Genomic DNA, 26,246 nt, shown 5'->3' with positions numbered 1-26,246 from the left:
CCCACGGCCCTGCCTCACGGACACCCACAGCGCCTCCCACGGCCCCGCCTCGTGCTCACCCACAGCGCCTCCCACGGCCCCGCCTCGTGCTCACCCACAGCGCCTCCCACGGCCCCGCCTCGTGCTCACCCACAGCGCCTCCCACGGCCCCGCCTCGTGCTCACCCACAGCGCCTCCCACGGCCCCGCCTCGTGCTCACCCACAGCGCCTCCCACGGCCCCGCCTCGTGCTCACCCACAGCGCCTCCCACGGCCCCGCCTCGTGCTCACCCACAGCGCCTCCCACGGCCCCGCCTCGTGCTCACCCACAGCGCCTCGCACGGCCCCGCCTCGTGCTCACCCACAGCGCCTCCCACGGCCCCGCCTCGTGCTCACCCACAGCGCCTCCCACGGCCCCGCCTCGTGCTCACCCACAGCGCCTCCCACGGCCCCGCCTCGTGCTCTCCCACAGCGCCTCCCACGGCCCCGCCTCGTGCTCACCCACAACGCCTCCCACGGCCCCGCCTCGTGCTCACCCACAGCGCCTCCCACGGCCCTGCCTCGTGCTCACCCACAGCGCCTCCCACGGCCCTGCCTCGTGCTCACCCACAGCGCCTCCCACGGCCCTGCCTCACGGACACCCAAAGAGCCTCCCACGGCCCTGCCTCGTGCTCACCCACAGCGCCTCCCACGGCCCCGCCTCATGCTCACCCACAGCGCCTCCCACGGCCCCGCCTCGTGCTCACCCACAGCGCCTCCCACGGCCCTGCCTCACGGACACCCACAGCACCTCCCACGGCCCTGCCTCGTGCTCACCCACAGAGCCTCCCACGGCCCTGCCTCGTGCTCACCCACAGAGCCTCCCACGGCCCTGCCTCGTGCTCACCCACAGCGCCTCCCACGGCCCCGCCTCGTGCTCACCCACAGAGCCTCCCACGGCCCTGCCTCGTGCTCACCCACAGCGCCTCCCACGGCCCTGCCTCGTGCTCACCCACAGCGCCTCCCACGGCCCTGCCTCATGCTCACCCACAGCGCCTCCCACGGCCCTGCCTCGTGCTCACCCACAGAGCCTCCCACGGCCCTGCCTCGTGCTCACCCACAGAGCCTCCCTCGGCCCTGCCTCGTGCTCACCCACAGAGCCTCCCTCGGCCCTGCCTCGTGCTCACCCACAGCGCCTCCCACGGCCCCGCCTCTTGCTCACCCACAGCGCCTCCCACGGCCCCGCCTCGTGCTCACCCACAGCGCCTCCCACGGCCCTGCCTCACGGACACCCACAGCACCTCCCACGGCCCTGCCTCATGCTCACCCACAGCGCCTCCCACGGCCCTGCCTCGTGCTCACCCACAGCGCCTCCCACGGCCCTGCCTCACGGACAGCCAAAGAGCCTCCCACGGCCCCGCCTCACGGACACCCACAGCGCCTCCCACGGCCTCGCCTCACGGACACCCACAGAGCTTCCCACGGCCCTGCCTCACGGACACCCACAGAGCCTCCCACGGCCCCGCCTCATGGACACCCACAGCGCCTCTCACGACCCCGCCTCACGGACACACACAGCGCCTCCCACGGCCTCTCCTCAGAGAAGACCCTCCCCCCCACTGCCAATGTTCCCTTTCATCTTTTCTATATGGGTGGATTTTTTCATGTGTGGAATAAATTTGATGTGCACCAAGCCGAGTGTGGATGTGCACCAGTAGAAACACACACTGCTGGCTGTGGGCAGTGCGGGCGCTTTGCTAAGCAGCTGGGCGGCATCTGAATCTCTCCTGGGTGGCTGCTCAAGTGTTCAGCCTACAGAGACCACCACCCACAATCCCCCCACCTCACAGAGACTCACAGTGCCCCTCCCCCAATGCCCGCTCCCCAGGCCTGCACCCACAGTACCCCCTCACAGATTCTGCCTCACAGGAGAGCTACACTCAGAGTGTCCCCCATGGTCCGACCCACACTCCAGAAGTGCCTCGCAGCTCACAGGAGACCTCTGCCCCATTCCCTGCAGCACAGCACCCCCTAGTGCCATGCAGGTAGCCTATGGGCCTGGACTGAATCAAGGGGTGAGCGCCCCCTGCTGAGCCCCCGTTGTCCCTGCACAGAGCCCTCTAGTGCCATGCAGGTAGCCTATGGGCCTGGACTGAATCAAGGGGTGAGCGCCCCCTGCTGAGCCCCTGTTGTCCCTGCACAGAGCCCCCTAGTGCCATGCAGGTAGCCTATGGGCCTGGACTGAATCAAGGGGTGAGCGCCCCCTGCTGAGTCCCCGTTGTCCCTGCACAGAGCCCCCTAGTGCCATGCAGGTAGCCTATGGGTGTGGACTGAATCAAGGGGTGAGCGCCCCCTGCTGAGCCCCCGTTGTCCCTGCACAGAGCCCTCTAGTGCCATGCAGGTAGCCTATGGGCCTGGACTGAATCAAGGGGTGAGCGCCCCCTGCTGAGCCCCTGTTGTCCCTGCACAGAGCCCCCTAGTGCCATGCAGGTAGCCTATGGGCCTGGACTGAATCAAGGGGTGAGCGCCCCCTGCTGAGTCCCCGTTGTCCCTGCACAGAGCCCCCTAGTGCCATGCAGGTAGCCTATGGGTGTGGACTGAATCAAGGGGTGAGCGCCCCCTGCTGAGCCCCTGTTGTCCCTGCACAGAGCCCTCTAGTGCCATGCAGGTAGCCTATGGGCCTGGACTGAATCAAGGGGTGAGCGCCCCCTGCTGAGCCCCTGTTGTCCCTGCACAGAGCCCCCTAGTGCCATGCAGGTAGCCTATGGGCCTGGACTGAATCAAGGGGTGAGCGCCCCCTGCTGAGTCCCCGTTGTCCCTGCACAGAGCCCCCTAGTGCCATGCAGGTAGCCTATGGGCCTGGACTGAATCAAGGGGTGAGCGCCCCCTGCTGAGCCCCCGTTGTCCCTGCACAGAGCCCCCTAGTGCCATGCTGGCAGCATCAGGGCCGGTACTGACAGAGAGGGGTGAGTGCCCCTGCTGAGCCCCCACCCCATTCCCCACAGCTGAGCGGGGCTCCCTGCCACGGTACCTTGGAGCTTGGCCACCTCGTCAGAGTGGCCCTCAGCCCGGCTGCCGTCCTTCATCTTGATCTCGGCGCGCAGCGTGGTGATCTCCGTCTCGTACTCGTTGCGCACCTGCTGGATGCGCTGCAGCTCGGCCTGCAGCCGGCACAGCTGCTCCTGCAGCGCGGCGATCTCGTTCTCGTGGATGGCCCCCATCTCCTCCGCCTCCAGCCGCAGGCTGTGGATCTCCTCGTTGGCCTCCCGCAGCTCCCGCTCCACCTGCTCCAGCTCCGACTCCTTCGACTCCTGCAGGGTGCTGAACTCGTCCTTCAGCGTGCGCATCTGAGCTGTATGGGGCGGGGGAGAGCCGGGTGAGAGCCGGGCGCCAGAGCGCCAGCACGGCCCCTTCACTTTGCCCTCTGCCTGGGGGACAACGGTGAGGGGCGTGTTCGAGAGCCTGCGTGCCCACCGCAGACATGCAGCCGCTTCTGGGGAGGGACATGGCAGCTGCTTGACAGCCCCGGTTTGGGACAGGAAGTCAGGCATAACCCAAGAGCCAACGGAATCTCTGAGCTGCACATCCCAGGAAGCAGGATCACAAGGGGGAATGACGTGGCCCTGCCGGTCCCCACAGAATGGCCAGGCCCAGAGAGACCCCACATACCCCAGGGTGTCCGCCTGCAACAATGCAAGGGGCTTTGCTGGCCACCACGGGGGCTCCTGCTAGCCTGAGCCAGCTCCCCCACTGGTCTGGCTACTGGTCCAGCCCGAGGAGCGCAATCCCTGGCCAGCCAACCACTGGGGCCTGCTCCCACCACCAGGCCAGAAACCGACAAGCACCGAGGAGCAAGGCCTAGGGGGACACACATGGGGGGTGGGGGTGCGAGCCGGGAGGACCTGTGCGGGTTGGGAAGCCCCGGGGAGAGTGGGGGCACTGTGGAGGGGGGTGATAAGCAGGGCAGGTTGTGGAGGCAAAGAGCTGGGGGAGACGACATGGCACAGGAGTGGTGGTGAGGGAGCCGTGGGACACACCTTTGGGACGAAGCGGGCGTGTCACGGGAAGGGAGCCACTGCACAAGTGGCGTGGGGCGTGCTGGGGGAGGGATCGGGGGAGGTGAAGGTAGGGGACCCAGGGGGATTGCTGGGGGGGTCTCTCAGTTGCTGTGGCTGGGGGGTACCCAGAGGGGGGATCCCATAGGGGTGATTGCTGAGGAGCCTGGGGGGTGGCCAGGCAGGGAAGTGGTTGCTGTGGGGTCTCTGCAGATTCTGGGGGAGAGCACGGGGGGCAGTTGATGAGGGAGCTCCCCAGAGGGGTGGTTGTTAGGGGTCATGGGGTTGGTTGCTGGGGATACCCAAGCAGTGGTTACTGGGGGCCAATGGGGGATCCCCAGGGTTGGTTGGGAAGGGGGGGGGGGACAGTCCCTGGTTCTCTAGGGTGGCAGTTGTTGGGAGAGACTCATGAGGATGGGCTGCTGGGGGGAAATTGCCCAGGGGTTCCCCAGGGTGGTTGTCAGGAGCATCAGGGCAGCTGCCGGGGCTTCCCAGGGGGCAGTTGCTGGGTGTTCTCAGGGGGTGGTTGCCAGGCGTTCCCGGGGGGCGGTTTCCCAGGGCCCTAGGCCAGTTGCCAGAGGTTCCCAGGAGGCAGTTGCCAGGGGCCCCAGGGCAGTTGCCAGTGTTCCCAGGGCGGTTGCCGGTGTTCCCAGGGCAGTTGCCGGTGTTCCCAGGGCGGTTGCCGGGGGCCCCGGGGCGTTGCCGGGGGCCCCAGGGCGGTTGCCGGGGGTTCTCAGGGCGGTTGCCGGGGTTCCCAGGGCAGTTGCCGGTGTTCCCAGGGCGGTTGCCGGGGGCCCCAGGGCGGTTGCCGGGGGCCCCAGGGCGGTTGCCGGGGGTTCTCAGGGCGGTTGCCGGGGGTTCTCAGGGCGGTTGCCGGGGTTCCCAGGGCGGTTGCCGGTGTTCCCAGGGCGGTTGCCGGGGGCCCCAGGGCGGTTGCCGGGGGTTCTCAGGGCGGTTGCCGGGGGCCCCAGGGCGGTTGCCGGTGTTCCCAGGGCGGTTGCCGGGGTTCCCAGGGCGGTTGCCGGTGTTCCCAGGGCGGTTGCCGGGGGTTCTCAGGGCAGTTGCCGGCGTTCCCAGGGTGGTTGCTGGAGGCCCCAGGGCGGTTGCCGGAGGTTCTCAGGGCAGTTGCCGGCGTTCCCAGGGTGGTTGCTGGAGGCCCCAGGGCGGTTGCCGGAGGTTCCCTGGGGTAGGTGGCCCGGGGTTCCCAGGGCGGTTGCCGGGGTCCCCAGGGCGGTTGCCGGGGTTCCCAGGGCGGTTGCCGGGGTCCCCAGGGCGGTTGCCGGGGGCCCAGGGCGGTTGCTGGGGGCCCAGGGTGGTTGCCGGGGGTCCCAGGGCGGTTGCCAGGGGTTCCCAGGGCGGTTGCCGGGGGCCCCAGGGCGGTTGCCGGGGGTTCCTGGGGCAGTTGCCGGGGGCCAGGGCGGTTGCCGGGGGCCCAGGGCGGTTGCTGGGGGCCCAGGGTGGTTGCCGGGGGTCCCAGGGCAGTTGCCGGGGGCCCAGGGCGGTTGCTGGGGGCCCAGGGTGGTTGCCGGGGGTCCCAGGGCAGTTGCCAGGGGTTCCCAGGGCGGTTGCCGGGGGTCCCAGGGCAGTTGCCAGGGGTTCCCAGGGTGGTTGCCGGGGGTCCCAGGGCGGTTGCCAGGGGTTCCCAGGGCGGTTGCCGGGGGCCCCAGGGCGGTTGCCGGGGGTTCCTGGGGCAGTTGCCGGGGGCCAGGGCGGTTGCCGGGGGCCCAGGGCAGTTGCCGGGGGCCCAGGGCGGTTGCTGGGGGCCCAGGGTGGTTGCCGGGGGTCCCAGGGCAGTTGCCAGGGGTTCCCAGGGCGGTTGCCGGGGGCCCCAGGGCGGTTGTCGGGGGTTCCCAGGGCGGTTGCCGGGGGCCAGGGCGGGGGCACTCACTGCCCACGGAGCTGGAGGGCCTGATCTCCATGGCTGCCTCCCCTGGCTCCAGGCCAGCCCCTGCGCGCAGCCCAGGCGACCCCGCGCGGTTCCAGCTGCGGAACTCGGGGGGGGGGGGGGCCGCCTGCTGACAGGGCCCGAGCCATCTCCCCTGGCTTGGGGCCCCACCCTGGCATGGCCCCCTAGCCTATGGGCCCCAGTGTGGCACGGCCCCTGGGGCCCCACCCTGGCATGGCCCCCTAGCCTACGGGCCCCAGTGTGGCACGGCCCCTGGGGCCCCACCCTGGCATGGCCCCCTAGCCTACGGGCCCCAGTGTGGCACGGCCCCTGGGGCCCCACCCTGGCATGGCCCCCTAGCCTACGGGCCCCAGCGTGGCATGGACCCTGGGGCCCCACCCTGGCATGGCCCCCTAGCCTATGGGCCCCAGCGTGGCATGGACCCTGGGGCCCCACCCTGGCATGGCCCCCTAGCCTATGGGCCCCAGTGTGGCACGGCCCCTGGGGCCCCACCCTGGCATGGCCCCCTAGCCTACGGGCCCCAGCGTGACACGGCCCCTGGGGCCCCACCCTGGCATGGCCCCCTAGCCTATGGGCCCCAGCGTGACACGGCCCCTGGGGCCCCACCCTGGCATGGCCCCCTAGCCTATGGGCCCCAGCGTGACACGGCCCCTGGGGCCCCACCCTGGCATGGCCCCCTAGCCTATGGGCCCCAGCGTGACACGGCCCCTGGGGCCCCACCCTGGCATGGCCCCCTAGCCTACGGGCCCCAGTGTGGCACGGCCCCTGGGGCCCCACCCTGGCATGGCCCCCTAGCCTATGGGCCTCAGTGTGGCACAGCTCCCATATGAACAACCAGACTGGGTCAGACCAAAGGTCCATCTAGCCCAGCGTCCTGTCTGAACAGTGGCCAACGCCAGGTGCCCCACAGGGAGTGAACACACCAGGGACCCATCAAGTGGTCCCTCCCCATCACCCATTCTCAGCCTCTGACAAACACAGGGCTGCGGACACCATTCGTACCCATAAAAAAGAAGGGAGAATAAAAAAGAGACGAAGCAGGACCTCTAGCACCCTAAGCCAGACTCAAACCCCTAGACCAACAAGCCACGCTGTAAGAAATATGGACTCCAGCGTCACGCAGCCCCTAGGCTATGTGCTCAGCACAGCACAGCTCTTTGGGCCTCACCATGACATGGCCCCTGTGGGCTAAGAGACCCACTGCACCCCAGCATCCAGGGCTTCAGAGCCCAGCCCGGCACCCATGAGTTATGGGTCCCAGAACGGCAGGCTTGTCTCAGCTGAACCCTGAGAAACTAGGAATGAGACTAAGACTTTGTTTGCTGGTCAAACTTACGGCAGGTTTGTGACTTGTCCATGTGAATCCCACTTGTAACATCAAGTACTTTTTGAAACTTAACACCGGAACTCACTTGTGTCTCTATGTTTACCTGCTTCGACCTTATATATGCAAAGTCATGTGCAGGTAAACATATGCAATGCAAGGGTGCCATGGAGGGGGGCTGGGGGAACCCCTAGATTTCATACTTGAGCTCTGCTAAAACTGAATGCCTAGCTCCAGAGGCAGGTCTTAAATGCAACAGAGTTTGAGCTGCTTGCAGCTTTGCTTTTGGGGCAGGGAGTCTGTTATAAAAAGAGGGTGGCGGCTGATTAAGAATAACAAAAGGCTGGGCATTCCAGTAATTGAAGGCTCGTTAGATCATAATGAAAACATTGCCAGGTACTTACAAGATAGCGGGGGAGGGGGAGAGTAGCCAAGAGTGTTGTGTTGCTGGGATCTGCATTTGGACCAGTGCTGTTAAACTTACAAATGTCCTTGTAAAAGGGATAAATAGTGAGGTGGGAAAATTGGAAGAAACTACACAATTACTCAGAGTAGTTACGTCCACAGCTGACTGCAAAGAGTTACAAAGGGATCTCACAAAACTGGGTGACTGGGCAACACGAGGGCAAATGGAATTCAGTGTTGCTAAAAGCAAAGCAAAGCAATGCATATGGAAAAATACAATCCCAACTATACGTACACACATGATGGGGTTTAAATTAGCTGTTACTGCTCTAGAAAGATCTTGGAATCATTGTGAATAGTTCCCTGAAAACATCTGCTCAATATGCAGTGGCAGTCAAAATTCATTTTAAAAATAACAATCTTACAGACTATTGGGAATCATTAGGAAGGGAATAGATAAGACAGAAAATATCATATTGCCTCTATATAAAGTCATGGTATGCTCACATCTTGACTACTGCATGCAGATCTGGTCACCCCACCTAAAGAAAGATCTATCTGGGAAAGGCACAGAAAGGGCAACAGAAAAGATTAGGGGTAAGGAACGGCTTGCATATGAGGAGAGATTAGCAAAACAAGGACTTTTCAGCTTGGAAAAGAAACGACTAAAGGGTGGGGCGATATGTTAGAGGTCTAGAAAATCATGAATGGCATGGGAAAATAGAATAAGGAAACGTTATTTACTCCTTCGCTAACATAACACAAGAAGCTCACCCCATTATATTTATAGGCAGCAGATTTAAAACAAATGATTTCCTCACAGTCAACCTGTGGAACTCTTTGCCGGGAGATGGTGGTGTGACGTAGTGGGGGGGAACTTGCTGGTTTCTATGGGTCTGTGGTAACCCCACTGGCTGCCGCCGGTATCACAGCCCAGAAGGACAGGGATGGGTCATTATGCAAAGAGGCCCTCTCAACCAGTCCGACCAGCTAACCCCCATGGAGAGGAACAAAGGAAGGTGAATGCTGCCCTGGCTGGGGGGCAGGGCTGGAGGAGAATGAGTTAGTTTCTGTCTGGGAGCATGGAGGAAGCAGCCTCAGCAACAGGCTGGGGGGTTTAGAAGCTGAGACCCCTGCCCCATATCAAGGGGGGCTGAGGCATCCTAGGCCTGCCCTGTAACCTGATGACATCTGTGCTTGGCTGTATACTGGAGAAGCAATAAACCACCTCTATTCTACTGGCTGGCGGAGTCTGTTCGTGCCATTTGGGGGTGCAGGAGACGGGGACCCCCAACACACCGTCACAGGTGGAAAGGCCCAAATTATAACAGGGTTCCAATATGATCAAAATAAGTTCAAGGAGGTTAGCTCCATCAATGGCTACTAGCCAGAATGGGCAGGGATGGTGTTTGCCAGAAGCTGGGAATGTGCGACGGGCATGCTCATTTGATGATTGCCTCTTCTGTTCATGCCTTGTGAAGCACCCGGCATTGGCCACTGTCGACAGACAGGACACTGGGTTAGATGGACCATTATAGAGCCCAATGTATCCGCCTCCTGCTGTAACCCACGAGACCCCACGCCACTTCCAGAGCTGAGATAGAACCCAGCAGTCCTGACGAGTCTCTCTCTCTCTCTGCAGTTAGTAAGAATATATAATATAATGCTAAGGCTAACCAGTGACTTGCCACAAGATGTCAGAATGTATTAGTGTTAGCGTTGAGTGGGTCTAATATTTATGTCAATGTTCTCTCTTTTATATAGGAACTAGCCAATTAGCCCGTCATAAGACGGGATTTTCAGGTCTCTCCCATAGGCGTGCGCACGGGGTGTGCGCACTGTGTCCAGTTCTGTGTCCAGTTCTGGGCGCCACATTTCAAGAAAGATGTGGAGAAATTGGAAAGGGTGCAGAGAAGAGCAACAAGAATGATTAAAGGTTTAGAGAACATGACCTATGAAGCCAGGCTTCATGAACTGGGCTTGTTTAGTTTGGAAAAAAGAAGATTAAGGGGGGACATGATAGCGGCTTTCAAATATCTAAAAGGGTGTCACAAGGAGGAAGGAGAAAATTTGTTCCTCTTGGTTTCTGAGGACAGGACAAGGAGTAATGGGCTTAAAGTGCAGCAGGGGAGGTTTAGATTGGACATTAGGAAAAAATTCCTAACTGTCAGGGTGGTCAAATATTGGAATAAATTGCCAAGGGAGGTGGTGGAATCTCCCTCTCTGGAGATATTTAAGAACAGGTTAGATAGACATCTGTCAGGGATGGTGTAGACGGGGCTTGATCCTGCCTTGAGGGCGGGGGGCTGGACTCGATGACCTCTCGAGGTCCCTTCCAGTCCTATGATTCTATGATTCTATGATTCTAATGTCTCGGGCCGGCTAGAAGGGGATTTGTGATGGGGCGCCGCAGCCCCTCAATTTAAATCCCCTGCGGCCATCGACAGGGCACTGTGGGGTAGAAAGAGTGCACGTGCGGCGTCCTCAAACACCGCGCAACAGGTTAGGGGGAGACGCCCGGGCGTGGCTTTAAAACCGCGCTGCCCAGCTCCAGAGGCAGCTGGGGCCCGACTACACACGCCGGCCTGAGACATTTTTGCGGCCCGGGCCCCTGCCTGGCCCAGCAGCAGCACGTGGCCCCCTGAGGCGTCCCCGCCCGGCCCAGGCTATAGCCTGCTCGGCCTGTAGTTTGGGCCAACTCTGACTCCAGCCCCGCAAGCTGGAAGGCAGAAGCTAAAGGTAAGGTAAGGGAGGGGAGGGGGGAAAATAAGGGAGGGGAGAGAGAGGGGAGGGGAAGGGGGGGAAATAAGAGGAGGGGGGGGGGGCAGGTCAGCAGAAGAAAGGGGAAGGCACCAAGGGACGGGGTAGAGGAGACACAAATGCCAGGGGGCCAAGTGGAGACAATGAGGAAAAGGGCAGGAGGGGAGGTGTCAGTGGGAGGGGGACAGGGTGATGCTGGGAGAGGAGAGGGGAAGGGCACTGGGGGTTAGAGAAGGTGCTGGGAGAAGGCTTGAAAGAAGGGATGGGCATGAGGAAGGCAGGGATGGAGCAAGTCATGTGTGAGGGCACAGAGGGGCAGGAGGGGAAAGGGGCAGAGAGTGGTGAGGGGGAGGGCATCAGGGAAAAAGAGGGCAAAGGGGGCAGGGGCAGTGAGGGAAGGGGGGGCACCAGGAGGGTGCAGGGCTAAAGGAAGGTGTGGATGCCAGGAGATTCTGGGGGTGAAGCAGAAGGGCAGAGACCTGCAGGGAGGGACCAGCACCAGAGGAGAGAGGCAGGGCAGGTGTGTAGAGGGAGGTGTTAGGAGAGGGGATGAGGAGGGGTAGCTCACATGATCAGAGTGGGGCTACTGGAGGAGTGGGCATGGGGGGGAGAGAAGGGCTGGTGGAGGGGGGGCAGGTCGCAGGAGGGCTGAGGGCAGTAAGAAGGGCAGGTGTCAGGACAGCAGAGGAGGGTGAGGGGCTGGGGGGCAGCAGACCCCAGGGGAGCTGATGGAGCAAGGGGAGGAGACGTGGCAGCAGAGGGAAAAGGTAGAGGTTTGAGATATGTATTAATAACTTGGGTGCCACAGTGGCACATCCAAACAAGCCCCATGAACTCAGTGCTGGTGCACAACACAAAATTCTTTCTGCTCATGGGAGGAAACTCTTGGAGGGAACACTTAGGGTTGCATGAGAGGGGTTTGGTGGGGAACAAAGTAATCCCTGTTGGTAGGAGGATGGTGGGAAAAGTCCGAGGGGGTGTGTGTCACATGACACCTTTTACTTCTGGTCATGTGTCCATCTTGCCCTGAGACTGTTACCTCCAGAGGTGTGGCCAATGGGGCTCTAGGGTGAGGCCAATGGGGGTCAAAGTGCATTTAAAAAAAATTATTTGGGTGCACACCCTAATGAAATGTGCTGCGCATGCCTATGGTCTCTCCTCCACGTTGGTCTTCTCTCCTGAGCCTCCAGTCTCTCGCTCCGTCTCTCTCTCTCTCCTCTTCCTACTGCCTCCCCCCTCTCTCAGCTCTCCTCCGCCTCCTGCCTCTCTCTCCGTCTCTCTCTTTCTCTTCTCCTCCCCTTCCTGCCTCTCACTCGGGGGACCGCGGAGCCCAAATGGCCGTTTGGGCTCCACACTCCCCGTGCTGCACGGGGCGCACGGAGCCCAAACAGTCGCTTGCGCCACTAGCTCCCATGAGGCGGCCCAGCTGAGCAGCGCAGAAGTCAGCCGAGCACCATGGCGGGAGGCGAAGGGGGGCGGGGAGGTGACGTTCATGGCCAGGGGGCGGGGCCTGGAGCCGCTGTCATGCCGCACGTCACCACCCCGCCCCCCGTCGCCTCCCACCGTGGCACTCGGCTGACTTCTGCGCCGCTCAGCCGGGCCACTGTGGAAGAGCAAGCGGCACAAGCGGCTGTTTGGGCCCCGCACTCCTCATGCAGCACGGGCCGCCCAGAGGGAACAGCCAGCATTTCAACAACAGCGCCCCACAGAGGGAACAGCCAGCATTTCAACAACAGCGCCCCCAGAGGGAACAGCCAGCATTTCAGGCAACAGTGCCCCCCAGAGGGAACAGCCAGCATTTCAACAACAGCACCCCCCCAGAGGGAACAGCCAGCATTTCAGGCAACAGCGCCCCCCAGAGAGAACAGCCAGCATTTCAGGCAACAGCGCCGCCCAGAGGGAACAGCCAGCATTTCAGGCAACAGCGCCCCCCAGAGAGAACAGCCAGCATTTCAGGAAACAGCGCCCCCCAGAGAGAACAGCCAGCATTTCAGGAAACAGCGCCCCCCAGAGAGAACAGCCAGCATTTCAGGCAACAGCGCCCCCCAGAGGGAACAGCCAGCATTTCAGGAAACAGCGCCCCCCCAAAGGGAACAGCCAGCATTTCAACAACAGCGCCCCCAGAGGGAACAGCCAGCATTTCAGGCAACAGTGCCCCCCAGAGGGAACAGCCAGCATTTCAACAACAGCACCCCCCAGAGGGAACAGCCAGCATTTCAACAACAGCGCCCCCAGAGGGAACAGCCAGCATTTCAGCAACAGCGCCGTCCAGAGGGAACAGCCAGCATTTCAGCAACCGCGCCCCCCAGAGAGAACAGCCAGCATTTCAACAACAGCGCCCCCAGAGGGAACAGCCAGCATTTCAGGCAACAGCGCCCCCCAGAGAGAACAGCCAGCATTTCAGGCAACAGCGCCCCCCAGAGAGAACAGCCAGCATTTCAGGCAACAGCGCCCCCCAGAGGGAACAGCCAGCATTTCAGGCAACAGCGCCCCCCAGAGAGAACAGCCAGCATTTCAGGCAACAGCGCCCCCCAGAGGGAACAGCCAGCATTTCAGGAAACAGCGCCCCCCAGAGAGAACAGCCAGCATTTCAACAACAGCGCCCCCAGAGGGAACAGCCAGCATTTCAGGCAACAGTGCCCCCCAGAGGGAACAGCCAGCATTTCAACAACAGCACCCCCCAGAGGGAACAGCCAGCATTTCAGGCAACAGCGCCCCCAGAGGGAACAGCCAGCATTTCAGGCAACAGCGCCCCCCCAAAGGGAACAGCCAGCGTTTCGGCGTTACAGACTCTCAGACACTGGGCTACTATATATATGATATATGATTAGATACAGTGCTCCTACCAGCTCATTGCTAAGTTATCTGCCAAAATATCAACAACCCCACCCTAGAGTTTTCCAGTGCCTTAGCAGCCCTAGACAGAAGTGATATGAATGTGGGGGGAGAGTGAATGGAATCACCCCCCCCACAATTTGCTGTTTGGCTTGTATGGAGCATGCTCAGTAACACTGCTGAAACCACTGTCCTCGGTCTCCCCCCGCCCCCCCGCCCTCTCGGGCTGAGATCTTCGGAGACAACCTGATTAGCGCCGTGATTCTTGGTGCAAGGGACCGAGGCGGGGGCGAGACAGATCAGAGCACGCCCGGGGACCGTCTGTGACTCCAGGGGGAGGCCGAGGCGTTTACACTTTGCATCAGACACAAGGCTGTACAATGACCCCGGCCCGCGTTCAATGGGTTAGCAGCCGGCTCACGGACAGGTCTGAAAACAGAACCATAAATGTGGGTGCATCGTGGAATGGGCACGTTTCTGGGGGGTCCCTCGGGGAGCTGCTCTGGGCCCAACACTGGCTCTATTGCTGCCCCGGAAGAAAGGCGAAAGCCTCGTGGATGCAGTTTGCAGGTGGCACGGGCCTGGGGCGGTGGGAAATGACTCAGCAGACAGGTCCCTGACTCAGCGGATTACGTGGCCAGCTGGGCACATGGTAACCACACGCATTAGAATACGGCCACATGTCAGCCACATGTCGAGGAACAAACCCCACGGGCCAGACGTCCAGGCCAGGGGTGGGAGCAACTGGGGATTTGCTGAGATCGTTTCTCACCCTGCAAGAGGGGCTGTGCCAATCCCTCCTGGCAAGGCGAGGGTTAACAAACTGCGCTGCGCCCGGACAGCTGTTCGAAGCAGGACAGCTCAGCGGAGGAGGAGAGCCGGCCGGAAGCTGCTGGGGTCATGCCTCTGTGCCACGCCACGGGAGCCAGTCTGCCGTGGGAACCCAAGGGGGTGACTTGCTGTAGCTAGAAGGGGAGATTCCGGCCGCTACCCTAGATGCTGCCAGAGCGGGTGGAGCAAGGGTAGGAAGTGACCCAGGGAATGTGCTTGGGGGTCCTGTGCACCGGATCAGAACTCCGTGGAGTAAGGTGGGCCCTACTTTCCCTCACCACTAGGCAACGCTACCCCCTGAACTGCAGCCACTAGGTGGAGCGGCCTTGGGACTTGACAGTGGGCGACACTGCTAGGAGCTCTTGCCAAAGGGCCCTTTAGCCGCTCCACTCAATGGTTTATCCCAGAGTGTTGCCATTAGGCAGCGCTGTCTGCCTGGAGCCCTCAATGCACCGCCAACACACGGATGGGTGCCTCAGTTTCCCACATAGGCTGCATGGTTACCCGGTGGGGGGAAGGGACTGGTCAGCTGCCAAACGGGCCGGGCGACAGGAGGCGAACGTCGCCCAGCTGCCTGAGCGCCCACACCCGTGGAGCATGCTCGGAGACAATGGAAACTGAGGCCTGGCAGCCACCACCACAGTCCCATCAGCCCCTGCGGAGCCATATGACCACCCCCATAAGCTGGGGCAGAGCTGGAACAACCCCCCCCCCCCGCCCCAGACCCCGCCTCTCCCTGCCCTCCCTCCTGGCCATGGCATGTGGGAGTATGTGTTCCCCCCAGGCATCGCCTCTGCGTGTGGTCGACACTGGAGGGCGACTAAGACCCCTTGTGGGGGGGCTGGCCTCTTGGAAGGGGCCCTCCTAGAGACCGTTCCTAAGCTGGGCTGTGACATGCTTGGACTGTAATATGAACAAACAAGACACTGTTGCAACGACTGTTCTATGCGTGCACCAACTCTGGGACAATGTGGGCCCAGCGGGGTGTCTATGGAAAGCAAACGGTTCGCTGGTCCTGCTCCCACTGCTCCTAGGCGGAGAGCATTTGTGTGTTCGAAGCCATGCGGGCTCCGGGCTGGCTTGCTTCTGGGGGACACCAACAGGCTTGGCCAGCCTGAGGTGGAAGGGCAGCCTGACTGACAATGGACCGAACGTGGTGCCACTCCACAACGGAGTCCACAAAGGTCCGCCCAGCCCACTGTCCTGTCGGCCGACAGTGGCCAATGCCAGATGCCCCAGAGGGAGGGAACACAACAGGGAACCATCAAGTGATCCCTCTCCTGTCGCCCATTTCCAGACAAACAGGCTAGGGACACCTTTCCTACCCATCCTGGCTAATAGCCATTGATGGACCTAACCTCCATGAATCTATCTAGCTCTTTTTTGAACCCCGTTAAAGTCCTGGTCTTCCCAACATCCTCCGGCAAGGAGTTCCACAGGTTGGCTGTGCGCTGTGTGAAGAAAAACTCCCTTTTGTTTGTTTTGAACCTGCTACCTATTCATTTCATTGGGTGACCCCTAAAGGATGGATTCCAGGGACTTACAAGATAGCAGATTGATCCACCTCTGCTACAAGCCAGCACCAGGGACCTTGCGATCAGATCGTGTAATGTGATTCCTTTAACCATTCTACTCTCAACCTTTTCTTTCTTTTATCAATAACCCTTTCGGGGACTGTGACAGGAGACTTCTCCCCTGGGAAGCAGAGACTCTGCAAAAGACGGTGTGTGTGTGTGGGGGGGGGGGTCACAGAGGGCAGTCACCCAAACAGGAGCGCTCAAGACACAGCTGTGGTAGAAAAGGGCTCATAAGATGCAGGGCAGGGTACATCAGCAGAGGCCTCTCGAGCAGAAGGGAGGTTCTATCACCTCCGTAGGGAGCACGGGAACAACCTCTGCCAGGACCCCGTGCCCACAATTCCAGGGGGCCGTTGGTAAATCGGAGGGGGGCAGAGCAGAGCTACGAGAAGGGGTAAGGGGCTAGAAACGCAGCCTTCCAGCGCAAGACTCCAGGTGCTCCCTCTGTCCAGCCCGACAGAGAGGAGGGGTGCGTCGATTGCAGCCAGTGAGTACCCACATCGGGGCAGAGATGGGGGAACAGCGGGATCTCGTCAAGCAAAGGTCTAACAGGCCCCACGGGCCGGAAGCTGAAGCGAGGCAAATTCAGGCAGGGAAGAAAGTGCAATTTTAACACTGAGGGTAACTCACCTTTGGGCCAATTTACTGACCGTGTTCCTATCTGGGTTGCTTGTTTTTCTGAAAGATCTTCCTTCTTTCAAAGCGGAATTAATTCTGGGCAGTCCTCAGTGACACAGGAAATCAGACCACAGCAACCCCCATGTTCTTCTGATCGATGAATCTTGGCTCCCCAGGGTCCGGGAGGTAGCTATTCGGCACAGAGATGCTTTTGGGCTACAGTTGTCACAATTCTACCTCCACGCAGGACTTCACATTTGTCGCCACGTGGCACACCAGGGTCTTCCTGGGAGCAGTGGGGATGGAGCTCAGACCTGGCCCTCGCACTACGTGAGCTAAAGAAGAATCCCTGCCAGCGGCTAGCAGTGTAGGGGCTATGAAACACACCTGAGCAATTCTGATTCCACCGGGGAGAGCACAGTGGAGCTGTCTCGCTGTCACACACGAGCTGTGATTTCTGTCTCATTCTTAGCTCCGGGGAGAAACTTCACTAGCTGAGGCTCTGCAGACCGAGAAGGTAAATATTCCTCTGGGCAGGCACCGTGGGGACCACCTGCCCCTTATTTCAAGGGACCATCGCCCTGTTCGTTAAGTCCAAAGCCTGCTGCGAAGAGTTCCAAAGGGATCCAAAACTGGGTGTGCCGCAGTGGGGGCCGTATTCACTCCTGTATTCACTGTTTTGTGTTCGCTCTGTTTGCTTTGTTGTGTTGTGTGTGACTCTACTGGCCCGTGCTGGTCTGTAGTAACTCTGTGTGTACATGCGTGCCTCAGTTTCCCTGGGCACTGCAATAGTATCTGGGTGAGGAAGGGGAGGCTGAGCACGACTCACCGTGGAAGTATGTCAAAAGTATGTCAATTTCACAGGTCCTGAGGACCAGCTGACAGCAGATAACACCTTAGGAGACAGGACAAAGGAGGAGGCAGGGCTGCCAGAGGGTTGAGACCAGTTGCTAAGTGTGTGAGTTTATTTTTAGGCCGGTTTGGGGGGCCCGGCAAGGGCCCAGGGCTCTCGCTTTGGGCCCCCTTATCCTAAGATGGGTTGTACTGACTGTTCCTGGTTCCTGTGACCACAAGTCTGTGCTAAGCTGTGTCTTTGTCAATGAAATAAACCTTCTTCTTCTACTTGCTGGAGGAGAGTCACATCTGGCTCCGGACAGGGGGTGCAGGGCCTGGTGGCTCCCCCACACTCCATGAACTGGGCAACAGAATGGCAGAATAAAAGATCTGTTGATAAATGCACGTTGGAAAGCATACTCCCAGCAAGGGACGTAAGAGGTGAACCGGGATCCCGCGGAGCCCTTGGAACCGGGTAGCCGATGGAACTGTAATCGGTTACACGGTGAGTATGTTTCAACCGTTTTAACATCCCTAACCCCGACGACACACAGAGAACAACGGGGGCAGCGGCGGCCAGAGACGCAGACAGAGTGCCAAGTAATGAGGGAAGGGTGTGATCATCAGACAGAACACACGGCCATGGCTCTGCCTAAGCCCCCGGGGCGCCCAGGCCTGGTGGGGCGCAGGCAGGTCTGGTCACGTCCCCGCGGGAGAGACCCGGTCGAAATGGAGAGACCCGGCGGAGGGCCAGGAGAATGGTGAAGGGGCTGGAGCGGCTTTCGCACGAGCAGACCGGGCCGGCGTCGCTCGGAGGAGATGCCTGAGGGGGGTGTGACGGGCTGCGATGGAGCTCAGCTGGAGGCAGGCGTGTTTGCCCTGGAGCGTTACCGGCCCTTTTCCCTACAAGCAGAGAAGGGGTCCCCTCTGGTCAATTTGGGACCCCTAAGGGTCGCCTGAGTCCTTTGCCCCTCTCCCCTCCGATGAAGGGCAGGGAGAGGAGTCCCTTTGTTTTGCGTGGGAATCGTTGGGGTTCTTCCTTGGGTCGGCAGAGGGATGCTGCTTGGGCCTAGCCCGAGGCCTGCCTGGAACATATGGGGAAATACACTTCCCCTGTGAAGTGGGAGAGCAAACGCCATCGGGAGAGGGGCTGACTTCCTCCCAGCCCCCTGCCCTGGGGGAGTGCAGAGCCTGCCATGGCAGCGGTGGTGACTTGCCACGGGGGCTATAAAATCTGGGCTGGAGAAAGAGAATAGGAAGGTTATTTACCCCTTCCCAGAGCACAAGCACCTGGGCTCACCCAAAGAAATCAATAGGCAGCAGATTTAAAGCAAACGCCAGGAAGCAGCTCTTCACACAATGCACAGCCAACCTGTGGAACTCCTCGCCGGGGGATGCTGTGCAGGCCGAAGGTATAACAGGGATTACCAAGACCCAGACCAGTCCCTGAGGGCAGGTCCATCAATGGCTACATTAGCCAGGATGGGCAGGGCTTTCCCTTTGTTTCCATCCCACACGGGACCGCCCTAGTGCTGCGCTCAGCAAGGACAGACAGGGACAGACCACAGGAGCTGGGAGAGAACAGCTCTGACCATGTCTGGCGGGGAGCCCCATCGGCGGGGAGACCCGACTGCGCACAGCACAAGCAACAAACACATCGGAGGGATTAATTTTGCACTGCCTGTGGGAGGGGCCCCGGGCAGCAGACACGTGTGCGTGCGTGCGCACGAGTGCGTGCGTGTCCGTGTCCGACAGTGCAAGGGCTATTTGCAGCTCCACGGCACAAGCGTGCACACACAGATAGCAGGCAATAGACACAGGGCGAGAAATAACAGCAGAGGGAGCCCGGTCACACGCTCGCAGGGAACCGGAGCCCCAGTCCAGTCTCCCGGCAGTCGCAGGAACGGGGGATGTCTGGGGACTTAGGGTCGCACTGACCACAAGACAAAGGTGCCAGCGAGTGACCAAGCGGAGCCGTCAGCTATCACATCACCGATTGTTTTAGGAGTTTGGCAGCCGCTCGATGGGGAGCTGGCAAAGTGCCCTGCCCCACGAGCCTGCAGTAGGGTGGGGAGGCTGCGGGGAAAGAAAGGGTTAAATGATCCTGAAGGAGAACTGCCAAGCCCAGCGATCACGGGGCCAAGCAGTGATGGGCAGCCGCTGCTGGGGGGGCGCCCGGCAGCTGCTCACAGGCACAGGGCAGCCGTTCGGGACAAGAGCGGGGGACAGAAAGCGCGAGAAGGGAATTGCTTGAGCTGGGATGTGGGCTATACACCGGCCTGCCTGTGGGGGGAGCCCCTCATGGCAGGGTCTAGGCATCCGCAGCTGCAAAAAGTCCCAGGAGAGCCCATTCGCTCAGGGAAAGCCCCAGCCAACGCCCCCCTGCTTGGTGCTCCCAGCGCGGGGAGAGGCGCGCACCACAGCATGCCAGTAAAGCCACTGGAAGCCAAGGAAGCAGGATCATCCCCAGCTTGGGCAGCGATTAACCTGCGGAACTCACTGCTGCAGGCCAGGCTGGAGGAAAACCATTGACTAAAAGTCCACTGCAGAATGAGATCCACATAGGAGCATAAGGGGCATCTAGGGTGACACCCGTGAGGATCAGACTCACAAGGGCTCCCCATTGTCATGCATCAGGCCTCGGGCTGCCCCCCAGTTGGCTGCACCTTGCCGGGCAGGGGTCTCCTTTTGGGGGACAGTGCCCCCCACGTGGGCACCCCCGGAGCCAGGGCTAGACAGACCATCCCTTCCCCTCCCATCCCGGGGGCTGCTCAGGCCCCTGCTAACTCGGGCAGGCGGGGGCTTACCTTGCAGCCTCTGGATCTGTTTGGTGAAGATCTCAGCCTGCCGGGCGCTGGCCAGACGCTCGTCCTCCAACAAGCCTGCGGCAGAGCAGGTGAGGTCAGCAGGGAGCACGCTGAGACCCCTCCCCCCGGCCACGCTGATCAGCTGATCTCCCCCGTGAGCGAGAGCGAGAGGGAGAATCACCCCCAGGCACCCCGCGAGCACAAACGCCTCGGATCCCACGGTGCTCACAAGAGCGCACAAGGCCCCCTCGCACTCAGCCCGCAACCCGGGGAGCTGGAACATGCACCGTGCCAGGAGTCCACGTGAGCGGACGCCCCGTGCACACGAGTGGCCTTCCCGTGGGCTTCTGCCAGCGCGCGCCGCCCTCACCCTGCAGCTCCAGCGAGTCGTCCTCGTGTTTCACGGCCAGCTCCCGGGTCTCCTCCAGCTCCTCCAGCAGCTGCAGCACCTGGGCCCTCAGCTCTTCCATCTCCTGCTCTGTCAGGCCCAGCTCCTTCTCGTCCTCCTCCACGGAGCCCTCGTCCCCCACGTCCTCCTCTTCCTCCATCAGGGCATCCGCCTCACCTGGGGGGGAACGCTGCATGAGCCCCCCTGCCTCGCTGCACCAGGAAGCCAGGGCCAGGGCCAGGTCTCGGAGCCTTGCACGGGGAAACCTCACAGGCACTGCGCCCTGGCCTGGCGTGTGGGACTCGCTGGCTCCCCCGAGGGCACCGGGCAGAACCACGCCACAGACTACCTCACGGAGAGGCGGCCAAGGCCCATCTGGCGCGGACTCAGTGGGCTCGGAGAAACGGCTCGGCTGGAGAACTGAGGGGGCTTCCCCTCATTAGCATTCGGCCCCCCATGGCGCGGCTGGCGGGAAGGGGGAGTGTAGGGGAGCCTGGACAACCTCGTCTTGACCAGAATAATAACCCTGCATGGACCGGACTAGCGACGGCTGCCTTGACCTAAGTGAGGCTTCTAACACGGCAAACCAGGCCCGAGTTGAGCCTAGCGCATGACGTGGGCCTGGCCGACGGTTGACCGTTGACAGTCAGGAGTGCGTGAAACAACAGTGCGCTGGGAGCACTGGTATAGAGACACCGCGCCAGGAACACTGGGAGTGACCCGGTGCGGGGGCCTAACCACGCGAATGAGCAAAATCACTGACGCAGCCACAGAACGCTCAATGAAGTAGAGTAGTTGGACTAGCAGAGTGTGTCCAAAAGGGGCATGCGCAACCCAGAATTCATTGGTGGATTTCACTAGACCGACCACCTCAAGCTTTGCTTTGCTATAAAAGTAGGTGTAGAAAAGACAGTCGGTGGAAGGGATTGGGTAAGGGGACCCCACGACCTTACTCGCTGCAACTAGAGGCTGTGCCTGTTCCTACCGACTGATGTATTGTGGGTGTCTCTGTGCGTTGGAAACGAGGCCACGACCTCCCGTCTGACAGTCATCTGAGAATCATCCAGTCATCTAACCATTTGATAATTGTAAGGTCTTGGTGGTGGAACTCTGTGTGTGTGTGTGATTTATAGAAATGTGTGTGTGTATGTGTGATTTATAGGTGTGTGATTTATAGAAATAAGTGTGTGTGTGAGATTTATAGAAGTGTGTGTGTGCATGTGTGTGATTTAAAGAAATAAGTGTGTGTGTGATTTTTAGAAATGTGTGTGTGTGTGCGATTTATAGAAGTGTGTGTGTGTGTGTGTGATTTATAGAATGTGTGTGCGTGTGTGTGATTTATAGAAGTGTGTGTGTGATTTAAAGAAATAAGCGTGTGTGTGATTTTTAGAAATGTGTGTGTGCGTGCGATTTATAGAAGTGTATATGTGTGTGTGTGATTTATAGAATGTGTGTGTGTGTGTGTGTGATTTAAAGAAATAAGTGTGTGTGTGATTTTTAGAAATGTGTGTGTGTGTGTGATTTATAGAAATAAGTGTGTGTGTGTGTGTGTGTGTGTGTGTGTGTGTGTGTGTGTGTGTGTTTGTGTGTGTGTGTGTGATTTATAGAAATAAGTATCCTTAAAATCAAGTCTCTTGGGTATTGCCCTAGGTGTAGGTGTTCTATTATTGCCTGTACTAACTCCCCCGTGTATTGCAATGTAGCGGTGTACCCTTGCACTGCTTTCCTTTACTGTTCTGTGTAAAATAAAGTTAACAAGCGTTTTTACTGGCTCCTCTCGTAGCGAAAAGCCAAACCCCACGACAGGGAGTCACTCCGGCCTAGCTGCTGCTCCCCCGCCCCCTCCGCCAGGCACCGCAGGAACACTGCTCTGGGGGCCACAGGCAGGCATTGCCCAGGGGCAGGGGACCCCCAAAGTGCCCCATTCTCCACCCCTCCAATGTCACTAGTGCCCCCCCACAGCCCCATGTACTGCAGCTTGGGCTTGCTGGGCAGACTCCTGGCCCGTGGGCCCCTGCTAACTCCCCTCTCAGTGACGCCCAGTCAGACAGCCCATGCTGCTGGGGCCACCGGGGGCCACCGGGGCCAGAGACTCACCGCGTGGGTGAGCTCAGCCGGCCAGAGATGGGCCAAGCCGGGGGGAGCCAAGCAGGGCCGGGGGGAGCCAAGCAGGGCTGGGGCGGCCTGAGGTCTGAACAGCTTCTCTGGAGAGAAAATGCCCCACGTTGGGCCCTGCACTCTGACTCCAACCCCACTCGCTGGCAGGGGTCCAGCCTGCGATCTGGACCACGTGGCTCTGCGAGCCAGAAGATTTTCTCGGGTGGCATCTTGTTGCTGCAGAATCTACAGAATCTACAGCTTTACAGCTTGGTTGAAAACCAGCTGACCCTCAGGCCTGGCGGAGGCCAAGGGCAGCTTGGCAGGACAGGTACCATCACCAGGGTACCACCATTAGCCCGCCTCACGGGGCACTGACTCTGAAACCTACTGATGGCAGGGCCCCAAGCTGCTGGCTCACTCAGGCACAAGTGGGCGGGGTTTGCACCATGGGTGGAGCTTGGGAGAGTCCATCCCAGCAAGGGGGCAGTGATGGCTGTTCAGCCTGGGCCAGGCCCCAGAGGCCACCCCTAGCGGCTGCAGGGCCCTGAGACAACCACTTCTGCCCCAGGTTCTGCTCCTGCTCCTGCCCTGCCCCCATTCCCCACTCTTGCTTGCCCCAAACCCCCAGCCATCCTGGGAGCTGGGGCAATCGACCCGCCTCCACATCCTGCTGAAGCCTGGGGCAACCACCCTGAACCATCCAATGGACAGGACAGCTCTGAGCCCCATGGATTGTTCCTTCTCCCCCAGCAGGACGGGGCAGTCCAGACAGCGAGCACCCCACACTGGTCCCCGTCAGGGTCCCACCCCCACTGGCCCTGTGGGCTCCGCGACCGTTCCCAGGCACCCCCAATCTGCCCTCTCCCGCAACACACACGCGCTCTAGGGTTCTGCCCCCAGCTCTGGGCAGGCAGTAGGGTCTAGTGGCTAGAGCAAGGGGGGCAGGAAGCTGAATGTCTGTGCCTGCAACCACCTGGACAGAGCAACCTAGTGTCGCCGGACAGCCTGAGAACTGGGGGCATCTGCCCCCCTCTCAGTGGCCAGGACAGGCTCACCCCCAACAGCGTTTTTTTTCCAGGGGTCTGGCCCTCACCAGATGGGGTCCCCCACAGACCCATTCCAGCTAGAGATGGGCCCCTCCAGCATCGCCTCCCCTCCTGGCTGCAGCATTCGCCCCCAATCCAGTCTGCTCCTCACGTTGCATTGCCAAGTTAATTACATAACTGGGTCAGGTGGCATGCCCAGGGGAGGGGAAGCAGCCAGGCACCGGGAGATCCCAGGGACAGAGGGGAGCAGCACAGAGCCGTTGCCTGGCCAGGTTGGGGAGTGTCTGATATCACCCCCACCCCCACTACAGCCAACAGGCACCCGGCCCCCACCATGGGGACACAGGACTAGAACCCACGGCCCTGTGCACCAACCAGCTGGGCTGTGCCCACAGGAGCTGAGGGAGCGCTCCCTCCAGGTGTGCAAGCAGTTGGACCCTTATCCTCGCCCAGGCAATGCCCACGGATGTGTGGCATGGCCTTCCCCACACTGCTCAGCCCGGGTGCCCCTCGGTGCCCATCCCCACACCGGCAGGGCAGGCCCATCCAGAGAGCGCCCGTGCGGGACAGCCTGGCCCCAGGACAGAGCCGGACGTCCCTGGTCCCTGCCCAGCCCCCAATCCGGGTCAGGTACTCGGGGCGCTGTCAGCCCTTAAACAGCTGGGCTCTGCTCCCCAGCCTCCCCCCCCCAGCCAGTCACACCCAGGGCTGCTGCAGCTCTTGCTCCGGCAGCGCCTCCCTGAATCAACACAGCCCCTGGCCCCGCCACTCCCTTCCCCAGTGGGGTGAGGGGGGGCAGCCCAGCAGGAGGATGGAGCCATGTGGGGATGGAGAGATGCAGGCGTAAGGGGGGCAGCCTGGTGCGGGAGGGGCTGGAGGGGGCAGCAGGGGGAGGGTCCAGTGGGGGGGGGAGGAGTCATGTCAGACATAGGGGGGCCATAGAGGGGATGGAGAGATGAAGGGGGGCAAGTTTAAGCCTAACCCTAAGGGGGAGGAAGGGTCCTGTGGGGAGAGGGAGAGATGCTGGAGGGGGCGGGTCCGGCGGGGGGAGGGGTCTGGCGGCGGGGGATGGGGGACCCGGCGGGAGGGGGAGAGATAGGGAGGGGGGGCGACCGTAGGGAGGGAGAGATGCAGGGCTGCGGGTCCGGTGGGGGGGAGGGAGGGAAAGATGCGGGGGGTCGGCGGGGGGAGGGAGAGATGCGGGGGGGGGAGAGATTGGGGGGCGGGCTCGGCCCGGCGGGAGATGGGGGTCCGGAGGGCCTGGCAGAGGGGGAGGGATGCGGGGGGACGGGTCCAGCGGGGGGGGGAGAGATTGGGGGGGCGGGCCCGGTGGAGAATGGGGGTGCGGAGGGGGAGGGGGAGAGATGTGGGGGGACGGGTCCAGCGGGGGGGCGGGCCCGGCGGGGGATGGGGGTGCGGAGGGGGAGGGGGAGAGATGCGGGGGGACGGGTCCAGCAGGGGGGCGGGCCCGGCGGGGGATGGGGGTGCGGAGGGGGAGCGGGAGAGATGCGGGGGGACGGGTCCAGCGGGGGGGCGGGCCCGGCGGGGGATGGGGGTGCGGAGGGCCTGGCAGAGGGGGAGGGATGCGGGGGGACGGGTCCAGCGGGGGGGGGGAGATTGGGGGGGCGGGCCCGGTGGAGAATGGGGGTGCGGAGGGGGAGGGGGAGAGATGTGGGGGGACGGGTCCAGCGGGGGGGGCGGGCCCGGCGGGGGATGGGGGTGCGGAGGGGGAGGGGGAGAGATGCGGGGGGACGGGTCCAGCGGGGGGGGCGGGCCCGGCGGGGGATGGGGGTGCGGAGGGGGAGGGGGAGAGATGCGGGGGGACGGGTCCAGCGGGGGAGCGGACCTGGCGGGGGATGGGGGTGCGGAGGGGGAGAGATGTGGGGGGACGAGCCCGGGGGGGGGGGGAGAGATTCGGGGGGACGGGTCCAGCGGGGCGTGGGGTGTGGAGGGGGAGGGGGAGAGATGCGGGGGGGCGGGCCCGGCGGGGGATTGGGGGGGCGGAGGGGGAGGGGGACGGATGCGGGGGGACGGGTCCAGCGGGGGGGGAGATTGGGGGAGGGGCCCGGGGGTCCCGGCGGGGGGCTGCAGCCCCACTGACCTGTGCGCTCCTCCCTCCGGCCCGGCTGCTGCGCCATGGCCGCTCCCCGAGCCGCTGTGCGGAGCCGGGGCGGGGGGAGCCGGGGGCGGAGCAGGGTCCCCCCCCAGCCTGGGGGCGGGGATGCAGCCGGGCCCCCGCGGAGCCTGCCGCAGCGAGACCCCCCAGGGGCCGGACGCTGCCCCCCCCCCCCCCGGCCGGGCTGCTCCGCTCCAGCTGATGGGGGGGGGCTCGCCCCGCGGGGGCTTTAACCCTTCGCCTGCCGGGCGCTGCAGACTCCCCAGGACCCCAGGACCCGCTGTAAGAAGCGCAGCGCAGCCCGGCAGCCGCTTAGCGCTGGGCTGGGGGCAGGCTGGGGGGGGGCGCCCCCTACCGGGCCCTGCCCCACTCCCTGTAGGACAGCGCCCCCTACCGCCCTGCAGCCGCCAGGCTGAGCGCTGGTACCGGCCCATCACTGCGCCCTGCAGCCGCCAGGCTGAGCGCTGGTACCGGCCCATCACTGCCCTGCAGCCGCCAGGCTGAGCGCTGGTACCGGCCCATCACCGCCCTGCAGCCGCCAGGCTGAGCGCTGGTACCGGCCCATCACCGCCCTGCAGCCGCCAGGCTGAGCGCTGGTACCGGCCCATCACTGCCCTGCAGCCGCCAGGCTGAGCGCTGGTACCGACCCATCACTGCCCTGCAGCCGCCAGGCTGAGCGCTGGTACC

General features: G+C 62.1%; 1 protein-coding gene across 2 annotated transcripts in view; it reads right to left on the bottom strand.

Moving 5' to 3' along the window:
* Positions 1–25,804, bottom strand: part of CCDC136 (coiled-coil domain containing 136) — a 39,590-nt gene extending 13,786 nt beyond the window's left edge. The window contains exons 1-4 of one of the 2 annotated variants that reach the window (XM_075924911.1): positions 25,545–25,804; positions 20,280–20,474; positions 19,910–19,984; positions 2,989–3,309 (exon numbers count right to left, since the gene is read on the bottom strand). In XM_075924911.1, coding sequence (XP_075781026.1) covers positions 2,989–3,309; positions 19,910–19,984; positions 20,280–20,474; positions 25,545–25,581 — 628 coding nt within the window. In that variant the 5' untranslated portion in view covers positions 25,582–25,804. The remainder of the gene's footprint in view (positions 1–2,988; positions 3,310–19,909; positions 19,985–20,279; positions 20,475–25,544) is intronic. The other variant, XM_075924903.1, reaches the window with a different exon arrangement.
* Between the last annotated feature and the right edge of the window lie 442 nt (positions 25,805–26,246).

This window comes from Pelodiscus sinensis, chromosome 1 (assembly GCF_049634645.1).
Source record: "Pelodiscus sinensis isolate JC-2024 chromosome 1, ASM4963464v1, whole genome shotgun sequence".
NCBI classification, from domain to species: domain Eukaryota; kingdom Metazoa; phylum Chordata; order Testudines; family Trionychidae; genus Pelodiscus; species Pelodiscus sinensis.
Note: the sequence above shows the minus strand (reverse complement) of the source record. Positions and strands in the feature narration are given on the sequence as shown.